This window comes from Odontesthes bonariensis, chromosome 7 (assembly GCF_027942865.1).
Source record: "Odontesthes bonariensis isolate fOdoBon6 chromosome 7, fOdoBon6.hap1, whole genome shotgun sequence".
Lineage (NCBI taxonomy): Eukaryota > Metazoa > Chordata > Actinopteri > Atheriniformes > Atherinopsidae > Odontesthes > Odontesthes bonariensis.
Window position 1 is genome coordinate 2,752,815 of NC_134512.1, and position 12,104 is coordinate 2,764,918.

Consider the following 12,104-nt stretch of genomic DNA (forward strand, 5'->3'; position numbering starts at 1 on the left):
GAGACAAACCTCACACGGACAAACCTCACAGAGACAAACCTCACAGAGACAAACCTCACAGAGACAAACCTTACCGAGACAAACCTCACACGGACGAACCTCACAAGGACAAACCTCACAGAGACAAACCTCACACGGACAAACCTTACAGAGACAAACCTCACACGGACAAATCTCAAAGGGACAAACCTTACAGAGACAAACCTCACACACGGACAAATGTCAGGGACAAACCTCACACACGGACAAACCTCACAGGTACAAACCTGACAGACAAACCTCACAGGTACAAACCTAACAGACAAACCTCACAGGGACAAACCTTACAGAGACAAACCTCACAGAGACAAACCTCACAGAGACAAACCTTACAGAGACAAACCTCACACGGACAAACCTCAGAGACAAACCTCACTGGGACAAACCTCACTGGGACAAACCTCACAGGGACAAACCTCAATGAGACAAACCTCAAAGAGACAAACCTCAATGGCACAAACCTCACACGGACAAACCTCAAAGGGACATACCTCATACGGACAAACCTCACGGACAAACCTCAAAGACGGACAAACCTCACACGGACAAACCTTACAGAGACAAACCTCACACAGGGACAAACCTCACAGGGACAAACCTCAAAGGGACAAACCTCACGCGGACAAACCTTACAGAGACAAACCTTACAGAGACAAACCTCACACAGGGACAAACCTCACAGGGACAAACCTCAAAGGGACAAACCTCACGCGGACAAACCTTAAAAAGACAAACCTCACACAGGGACAAACCTCACAGGGACAAACCTCAAACACGGACAAACCTCACAGGGACAAATATCACGGGGACAAACCTCACACAGGGACAAACCTGACGGGGACAAAGCTCACAGGGACAAACCTGACGGGGACAAACTTCACAGGGACAAACCTCACACACGGACAAACCTCACGGCGACAAACCTCAAAGAAACAAACCTCACAGGGACAAACCTCAAAGGGACAAACCTCAAAGGGACAAACCTTACAGAGACAAACCTCACAGGGACAAACCTCACAGGGACAAACCTCACGGGGACAAACCTCACACAGGGACAAACCTAACACAGGGACAAATCTCACACAGGGACAAACCTCAAGGACAAACCTCACAGAGACAAACCTTAGAGACAAACCTCACACGGACAAACCTCACAGAGACAAACCTCACAGAGACAAACCTTACCGAGACAAACCTCACACGGACGAACCTCACAAGGACAAACCTCACAGAGACAAACCTCACACGGACAAACCTTACAGAGACAAACCTCACACGGACAAATCTCAAAGGGACAAACCTTACGGAGACAAACCTCACACACGGACAAATGTCAGGGACAAACCTCACACACGGACAAACCTCACAAGTACAAACCTGACAGACAAACCTCACAGGTACAAACCTGACAGACAAACCTCACAGGGACAAACCTGACAGACAAACCTCACAGGGACAAACCTAACAGACAAACCTCACACAGACAAACCTCAAAGAGACAAACCTCACAGGGACAAACCTCAAAGGGACAAACCTTACAGAGACAAACCTCACACACGGACAAACCTCAGGGACAAACCTCACACACGGACAAACCTCAGGGACAAACCTCACACACGGACAAACCTCACACAGGGACAAACCTCACACTGACAAACCTCAAAGGGACAACCCCTACAGAGACAAACCTTACACACGGACAAACCTTACAGAAACATACCTCACACGGACAAACCTTACAGAGACAAACCTCACACAGGGACAAACCTCAAAGAGACAAACCTCACAGGGACAAACCTCACACGGACAAACCTCACACACGGACAAACCTCAAAGAGACAAACCTCACAGGGACAAACCTCAAACACGGACAAACCTCAAAGAGACAATCCTCAAAGGGACAAACCTTACAGAGACAAACCTCACACGGACAAACCTCACACAAGGACATACCTCATACACGGACAAATGTCAGGGACAAACCTCACACGGACAAACCTCACACACGGACATACCTCATACACGGACAAACCTCACAGGGACAAACCTGACAGACAAACCTCACACGGACAAACCTCAAAGGGACAAACCTCACACGGACAAACCTTACAGAGACAAACCTCACACGGACAAACCTCAGAGACAAACCTCACAGGGACAAACCTCAAAGGGACAAACCTTACAGAGACAAACCTCACACACGGACAAATGTCAGGGACAAACCTCACACACGGACAAACCTCACAGGGACAAACCTGACAGACAAACCTCACACGGACAAACCATACAGAGACAAACCTCACAGAGACAAACCTTACAGAGACAAACCTTACAGAGACAAACCTCACACAGACAAACCTCAAAGAGACAAACCTCAAAGGGACAAACCTCAAAGGGACAAACCTTACAGAGACGAACCTCACAGGCACAAACCTCACACGGACAAACCTCACACGGACAAACCTCACACGGACAAACCTCAAGGACAAACCTCAAGGACAAACCTCAAGGACAAACCTCAAACACGGACAAACCTCACGGGGACAAACCTCACATAGGGACAAACCTCACACAGGGACAAACCTCACACAGGGACAAATCTCACACAGGGACAAACGTCAAGGACAAACCTCACACAGGGACAAACTTCACACAGTGACAAACCTCACACAGGGACAAATCTCACACAGGGACAAACGTCAAGGACAAACCTCACTGAGACAAACCTTACAGAAACAAACCTGACACGGACAAACCTTACAGAGACAAACCTCACACACGGACAAACCTCAAAGAGACAAACCTTACAGGGACAAACCTCACATGGACAAACCTCACACACGGACAAACCTCAAAGAGAAAAACCTCACATGGACAAACCTCACATGGATAAACCTCACAGAGACAAACCTCACAGGGACAAACCTCACAGAGACAAACCTTACAGAGACAAACCTCACCGGGAAAAACTTCACACACGGACAAACCTCACACAGGGACAAACTTCACAGGGACAAACCTCACAGAGACGAACCTCACAGAGACAAACCTTACATGGACAAACCTTACAGAGACAAACCTCATACACGGACAAACCACACACACGGACAAATGTCAGGGACAAACCTCACACACGGACAAACCTGACAGTGACAAACCTGACAGAGACAAACCTCATACACGGACAAACCACACACACGGACAAATTACAGGGACAAACCTCACACACGGACAAACCTCACAGGGACAAACCTGACAGACAAACCTCACACGGACAAACCTCAAAGGGACAAACCTCACACGGACAAACCTTACAGAGACAAACCTCACAGAGACAAACCTCACACGGACAGACCTAACACACGGACAAATGTCAGTGACAAACCTCACACACGGACAAACCTCACAGGGACAAACCTGACAGAAAAAAATTTCACACGGACAAACCTTACAGAGACAAACCTCACACAGGAACAAACCTCAAAGAGACAAACCTCACAGGGACAAACCTCACAAGGACAAACCTCACACACGGACCAACCTCAAAGAGACAAACCTCACAGGGACAAACCTCACACACGGACAAACCTCAAAGAGACAATCCTCACAGGGACAAACCTCACAGCGACAAACCTTACAGAGACAAACCTCACACGGACAAACCTCAAAGGGACAAACCTCAAAGAGACAAATCTCACAGGGACAAACCTTAAAGAGACAAACCTTACAGAGACAAACCTCACACGGACAAACCTCAAAGGGACAAACCTTACAGAGACAAACATCACACACGGACAAACCTCATACACAGACAAATGTCAGGGACAAACCTCACAGGGACAAACCTGACAGACAAACCTCACACGGACAAACCTCAAAGGGACAAACCTCACACGGACAAACCTTACAGAGACAAACCTCATAGAGACAAACCTCACAGAGACAAACCTTACATGGACAAACTTTACAGAGACAAAACCTCACACGGACAAACCTCAAAGAGACAAACCTCACAGGGACAAACCTCAAAGGGACAAACCTCACAGGGACAAACCTTACAGAGACAAACCTCACACGGACAAACCTTACAGAGACAAACCTCACACGGACAAACCTGACAGGGACAAACCTGACAGGGACAAACCTCAAAGGGACAAGTCTTACAGAGACAAACCTCACACACGGACAAACCTCACACTTACAAACCTCAAAGGGACAAACCTTACAGAGACAAACCTGACACACGGACAAACCTTACAGAAACAAACCTCACACGGACAAACCTCACACACGGACAAACCTCAAAGAGACAAACCTCAAAGGGACAAACCTCACACACACAAACCTCAAAGAGACAAACCTCACAGAGACAAACCTTACAGAGACAAACCTCACACACGGACAAACCTCAAAGAGACAAACCTCACAGGGACAAACCTCACACAAACAAACCTCACACGGACAAACCTCACAGGGTCAAACCTTACAGAGACAAACCTCACAGGGACAAACCTCACACTCGGACAAACCTCAAAAAGACAATCTTCACAGGGACAAACCTCACAGAGACAAACCTCACACGGACAAACCTCACACGGACAAATCTCAAAGGGACAAACCTCAAAGGGACAAACCTCAAAGAGAGAAACTTCACAGGGACAAACCTCACAGAGACAAACCTTACAGTGACAAACCTCAAAGGGACAAACCTCAAAGAGACAAACGTCACACACGGACAAACCTCAAAGAGACAAACGTCACACACGGACAAACCTCAAAGAGAAAAACCTCACACGGACAAACCTTACAGAGACAAACCTCACAGGGACAAACCTTACAGAGACAAACCTCACAGGGACAAACCTCAAAGAGACAAACCTCACAGGGAAAAACCTTACACAGACAAACCTCACACAGACAAACCTCACACACGGACAAACCTCAAAGAGACAAACCTCACGGGGACAAACCTCACACACGGACAAACCTCAAAGAGACAAACTTCACAGGGACAAACGTCACACACGGACAAACTTCACAGGGACAAACGTCACACACGGACAAACCTCAAAGAGACAAACGTCACACACGGACAAACCTTAGAGAGACAAACCTTACAGAGACAAACCTTACAGAGACAAATATCATACATGACAAACCTTACAGAGACAAACCTTACAGAAACAAACCTCACAGGGACAAACCTCACACGGGGACAAACCTCACAGGGACAAACCTTACAGAGACAAACCTCACACATGACAAACCTTACAGAGACAAACCTTACAGAAACAAACCTCACAGGGACAAACCTCACACGGGGACAAACCTCACGGGGACAAACCTCACAGGGACAAAGCTCACACAGGGACAAATGTCCCCTGGGACAAACCTGACGGGGATAAACCTCATACGGGGACAAACCTCGCGGGGACAAACCTCACACACGGACAAACCTTACGGGGACAAACCTCACACACGGATAAACCTCACGGGGACAAACCTTACAGGGACAAACCTTACAGGGACAAACCTCACACATGACAAACCTTACATAGACAAACCTCACACAGAGACAAACCTCACACAGAGACAAACCTCAAAGAGACAAACCTCACACGGAGACAAACCTGACGGGGACAAACCTGACGGGGACAAACCTCACACACGGACAAACCTCACACACGGACAAACCTCACACACGGACAAACCTCACACGGACAAACCTCACACATGGACAAACTTCACAGGGACAAACCTCACAGGGACAAACCTCACACAGGGACAAACCTCACACGGACAAACCTGACAGGGACCAACCTCAAAGGGACAAGTCTTACAGAGACAAACCTCACACACGGACAAACCTCAGGGACAAACCTCACACACGGACAAACCTCACACAGGGACAAACCTCACACTGACAAACCTCAAAGGGACAAATCTTACAGAGACAAACCTCACACACGGACAAACTTTACAGAAACAAACCTGACACGGACAAACCTTAAAGAGACAATCTCACACACGGACAAACCTCAAAGAGACAAACCTCACAGGGACAAACCTCACACAGACAAACCTCACACGGACAAACCTCAAAGAGACAAACCTCACAGGGACAAACCTCAAAGAGACAAACCTCACAGGGACAAACCTTACAGAGACAAACCTCACAGGGACAAACCTCACAGAGACAAACCTCACACGGACAAACCTCAAAGGGACAAACCTCAAAGAGAGAAACCTCACAGGGACAAACCTCACAGAGACAAACCTTACAGAGACAAACCTCACACGGACAAACCTTACAGAGACAAACCTCACACAAGGACAAACCTCAAAGAGACAAACCTCACAGGGACAAACTTCACACAGACAAACCTCACACGGACAAACCTCACACACGGACAAACCTCAAAGAGACAAACCTCACAGGGACAAACCTTACAGAGACAAACCTCACAGGGACAAACCTCACACACGGACAAACCTTAAAAGAGACAAACCTCACACGGACAAACCTCAAAGGGACAAACCTCAAAGAGACAAACTTCACAGGGACAAACGTCACACACGGACAAACCTCAAAGAGACAAACCTCATACACGGACAAACCTCAAAGAGACAAACCTCACACACGGACAAACCTCACAGGGACAAACCTTACAGAGACAAACCTCACACATGACAAACCTTACAGAGACAAACCTTACAGAAACAAACCTCACAGGGACAAACCTCACACAGGGACAAACCTCACAGGGACAAACCTTACAGAGACAAACCTCACACATGACAAACCTTACAGAGACAAACCTTACAGAAACAAACCTCACAGGGACAAACCTCACACAGGGACAAACCTCACGGGGACAAACCTCACAGGGACAAAACTCACACAGGGACAAACCTGACGGGGACAAACCTCACAGGGACAAACCTCACACAGGGACAAACGTCCCCTGGGACAAACCTGATGGGGACAAACCTCACGGGGACAAACCTCACACACGGACAAACCTTACGGGGACAAACCTCACACACGGATAAACCTCACAGGGACAAACCTCACGGGGACAAACCTCACACACGGACAAACCTTACGGGGACAAACCTCACACACGGATAAACCTCACAGGGACAAACCTCACGGGGACAAACCTTACAGGGACAAACCTCACACACGGATAAACCTCACAGGGACATACCTCACGGGGACAAACCTTGCAGGGACAAACCTTACAGGGACAAACCTCACACATGACAAACCTTACAGAGACAAACCTTACATAGACAAACCTCACACAGAGACAAACCTCAAAGAGACAAACTTCACACGGACAAACCTCACTGACAAACCTCACGGACAAACCTCACAGGGACAAACCTCACACAGGGACAAACCTGACGGGGACAAACTTCACACAGGGACAAACCTGACGGGGACAAACCTCACGGGGACAAACCTCACACACGGACAAAATCACAGGGACAAACCTCACAGGAACAAACCTCACACAGGGACAAACCTCACACGGGGACAAACCTGACGGGGACAAACCTCACAGGGACAAACCTCACGGGGACAAATCTCACACACGGACAAACCTCACAGGGACAAACCTCACGGGGACAAACCTTACAGGGACAAACCTCACGGGGACAAATCTCACACACGGACAAACCTCACAGGGACAAACCTCACAGGGACAAACCTCACACGGGGACAAACCTGACGGGGACAAACCTCACAGGGACAAACCTCACGGGGACAAATCTCACACACGGACAAACCTCACAGGGACAAACCTCACGGGGACAAACCTCACGGGGACAAACCTTACAGGGACAAACCTTACAGGGACAAACCTCACACACGGACAAACCTCAAAGAGACAAACCTCACATGGACAAACCTCAAAGAGACAAACCTCACAGGGACAAAGATTGCTGTGACATGGCATCAGTGACGGTGTCTTAGCATGAGGGACGTTGAGGATCTGGCTCTGAATATGAAAAAAACTAAAACCTGGAGACTAAATACTGAGGGGTGATTGGTGAGGGAGTGCATCTGAGGGGAGAAACACAGGTGATGTGAGTGAAGCTGGAGGCAGGGCAGGAGGAAAACATGGCAAAAACTGAAGACTAAGCCGGAACTTAAAACCTAACAAAACTAACAGACATGGCAGCTGGAAAAGTGTCTTTGTTTTTTGTTTGTTTGTGACAACTTCCCCTATAACTTGTGTATTTCTGACAAATAAATTAAGAAAAGTTAAAATTATAAAAATGAGCAGTTTGTCATAACATGTATCGCCTCAATCAAAGAAACAAAAACTAAATATCTTAAAGAGCTGTCAGTAAACAAATTCCCAGACTTCACATTCATTAAACAGTGGACCAAGAAATGTTTCTTTAAAGAAACCTTGAATTTTCAATGTTTTCTGAAGTCTTATTTTTCATCTTTTTGAGGTAATTCTTCTTCTGTATCTGTGTTGTCTTTAATGCAAGACTTCCATGTGGTGTTTGTAGATCCATATGTGAAGGTGCAGCTGGCTCTGGACAAGAGGAAGTGGAAGAAAAGGAAGACATCTATTAAAAAGAAGACACTGAATCCTTATTTCAATGAGTCTTTCACCTTTGATGTTTCATTTGATCAAATACAGGTTAGTGTCACAAATAATTAGAAATATTGCTTTAAGTTTTATGCAATAGCAATGTCTTAATAAAATATCAAATCAATATCTTGACCATCTCTCTGAGTTTTACTACCTCAAGAAGATATTTTCCGCAACACAACCCGCATATGCTTTTTTCAAGTTTTTTCAGTTTTGTTGGTAGAACAGTGAGCTCTGTGAAATGGTTAAATGGCAAATAGACTGTACTCATATAGCATTTTTCTCATCTAGTTGACCACTCAAAGCGGTTTTACATTACAAGCCACATTCACTCACTCATACAACACGTCTTAGCCCACCGCAGCACACTGTTCCCTCCCGTTATATATGGATATACGCGGATCTCGAGAAATCTAAATAGCGTCCGACTTTCACCAAACTGTTATCGGTGAACGTATTTTATGCCAGAGATCAGGTCCAGGTTTAAAAACAAACAAAAAAAAAATTCTCCTTTAAGATTTCAGCTATGGTTGATGACACCTGTGGTAATCATGCTAACTGAGGTCAGACTGGACAAGCTTGTTTGAGCAACTAATAACAATAAAAGATCAAACCAAGACAAATTATTTTAATACATCAAAATACAAAATACATCAGTGACCTCCTGACCCAGTATGAACCTTCCAGACCCCTCAGCTCATCTGGATCTGGTCTTTTATCAGTTCCCAGAATCAGAACCAGATATAGAGAAGCTGTATTCAGCTTCTATGCTCCACATATCTGGAACAAACTCCCACACTGGAAAAAATCAAAGTCTTACCAAGTATATTTGTCTCATTTCTAGTCCAAATATTTCATTAAACTTAATATAAGACGCAACTGCCTAACAAGTTCTATTTCAGCCAGATATAGGGACTTGTTTGAAAAGAATACATCTTGAATATCTTGTTAAGTGAAAAAGTCTTGAAAACCAATTGTTTTGAGTCACATTTCACATGAAACAAGCTTTTTTTTTACATTTGAAGAGGTTTTTAAGCTAATTTCAAGATCACTTTTAGCTCAAAAGTCCTAAATATCACATTTTATTTCAAGAAATCTTGACAAGCCGATTTTCACTGGTTCCATTGGCAGATTTTTTTTTTGCTTATTTCAAGCAAAAACATCTTGTATTTGTTGTTTTTTTACTTATTTTTGGAGGGGCATTTTTTCCAGTGCAGAGAGCCTCAGATCAGCTGAAACACTCAGTGTATTTAAGTCCAGGTTGAAGACGCAGCTATTTTCAGCTGCATTTGAATAAAGCTCAAAACTTAATCACATTTTAACTACTGATTTTATCTATTGATCTTATTTCTTTCTTTTTTGTTTAAAATTTAAATCATGCTTTTTATTTCTACTGTTTTAATGTCTCTGTAAAGCACTTTGAATTGCCTGGTTGTTGAATTGTGCTATACAAATGAACTTGCCTAGCCTAATACAGGTGTCATTCAAAAGAACCAGCAAAATCAACTTTACCTAATAACTTGCTGTGGCAGTTGATGGAACAATGCTGAAAAAGATACATTCAGTCATCAACAGTAATTGTATATGCTTTAAAAAAAAAAAAAAAAAAAAAATCAGCCTTTGCTTGTCCTTTTAGTTTGTTTCATATTTTTACATCTAAACCAAAGAAAAAAAATGGTGGTCCTGTTGCTCTCTCTTTCTTCAGAGGGTGAACCTGGTCATCTCTGTGTGGGACCATGATGCCATGACCAGAAACGATGCCATGGGAAAAGTCTTCCTGGGCTGTGATGCCACAGGGAATCAGTTAAGGCACTGGGCTGACATGCTGTCCAACCCACGACGGCCAGTCGCTCAGTGGCACAGCCTGCTGTCAGCTGAGCAGGTCAACTCCACCCTGGCCCTGAAAAACAAGATCCCCATCTCCAGTAAACTGAAGGAAAACACTCACATGTTTGAAAAACATTTCAAATAAACAACTTTGGCAGCAATAACTGGAAATATTATTCAGAATCATTATTCTGATGTTTATCTGAGATAGAAATGATTACTTTGTCATTTTCATTAAGATTTACATTTATAATTTTCTTTCAGATTAGATTAGATTTCAGTTCTTAACACTTTTATTACATATGTTAACTTATATAATCATGTTAAATTGATTTCCATCTGCTATCAATAACCAAGTGATAAGATAAAAAACAAAAAGACAAATTTTTGCAGTTTGAGGCTTTTGTATCGGATGGGCTTGTATTGCTTCCTGGGAGTGATGTTAAAGGGCCTGTGAAAACTTAACGTGACACAGAAGCAAAAGATTCTTTTATTTTTTGTTGTTGTTGTTTTTTTGTTGTTGTTCTCTATGACTGCAACATTTCCTGTTGCAGTCATAGAGAGAACTGATTTCTTGTCTAATGTTCAAGATTTTGCCAGTGGAAAAAGGCAGCAGTCATTGAAAGCTCTGGTAGATAGAAATTCTGAGGCTACCGCCACAAGAGGATTTGTCAATTTGTCAACAGTAGCAATCATGGAGTGTGCATTATTATTGCACTTTGTGATAATGTCAGGACATTTCTTACTTATAAATGTGTTTTTCTTTGTAGAGCTCATACTGAACCTGGAGATTATATTTTTGCCACTGATGTTTGGCTACACTGCTTTCTTACCATATTGGTCTTACCACAAATGACCTTCTCTTTAATGGATGCATTGGCATACATAACCGTTGTTAGTTTAGAACTGAGAAGTTTTACAAGCTCATTAACTGAAATCATTGAAGGAAAGATGTGGAAGAGAAAGTCTGAATAAATGTTTCATTGGTATTTTCAGTGATATGCTGTTTATAAATGATATCTGAATAATTGTGTGCACACAGATATTTCCATCAAAAAATAAAACAAAATGACTGAATAGAGCAACATCACCCGACAACCCTGTATTTCGCCCAACATTGACAGCTGCGATAGGCTCCAGCCCACCCACAACCCCGAATTGGATCAAGCTAAAATAGAAAATGGATGGAAGAATGACTGGAACATTACTCCACACAGCCTTGAAGATACTGTATTTCTGCCCTCGGAGATAACCAAATCTAGTTCTCTGTTGTGTGTTGACACGTGCCAAATTAGTCCACAGTTATAAATAATATATAATATAATCATTTGGTTGTTCTATTTTGTGGAATACCACAATAATGACACACCCATAGTCAGGGCAGATTGCTGCTTCATTCAAAAAGACTTGTATTTTGGTTATCAGAATGGTATCTTTCCCGAGGATACGTTGACTAGTTGGGGAAATAGAAGATTGAACTCATGACCTTTGATTGAGGGCTGACGACTCTACATCATGACAACATAACTGAAATAAACTGAGAAAATTAAAGTGAGACCCTCCAGCTTATCTATTTTATTTTTTATTTTCTTTAGCACAAGTTTCTTGTGTTTATATTGA

General features: G+C 44.0%; 1 protein-coding gene across 2 annotated transcripts in view; it reads left to right on the forward strand.

Moving 5' to 3' along the window:
• syt8 (synaptotagmin VIII) overlaps nucleotides 1-11,498 on the forward strand; it is a 56,851-nt gene extending 45,353 nt beyond the window's left edge. For both annotated transcript variants that reach the window (XM_075469247.1, XM_075469248.1), the window contains 2 exons: nucleotides 8,572-8,705; nucleotides 10,363-11,498. In XM_075469247.1, coding sequence (XP_075325362.1) covers nucleotides 8,572-8,705; nucleotides 10,363-10,629 — 401 coding nt within the window. In that variant the 3' untranslated portion in view covers nucleotides 10,630-11,498. The remainder of the gene's footprint in view (nucleotides 1-8,571; nucleotides 8,706-10,362) is intronic.
• Nucleotides 11,499-12,104: the final 606 nt, after the last annotated feature.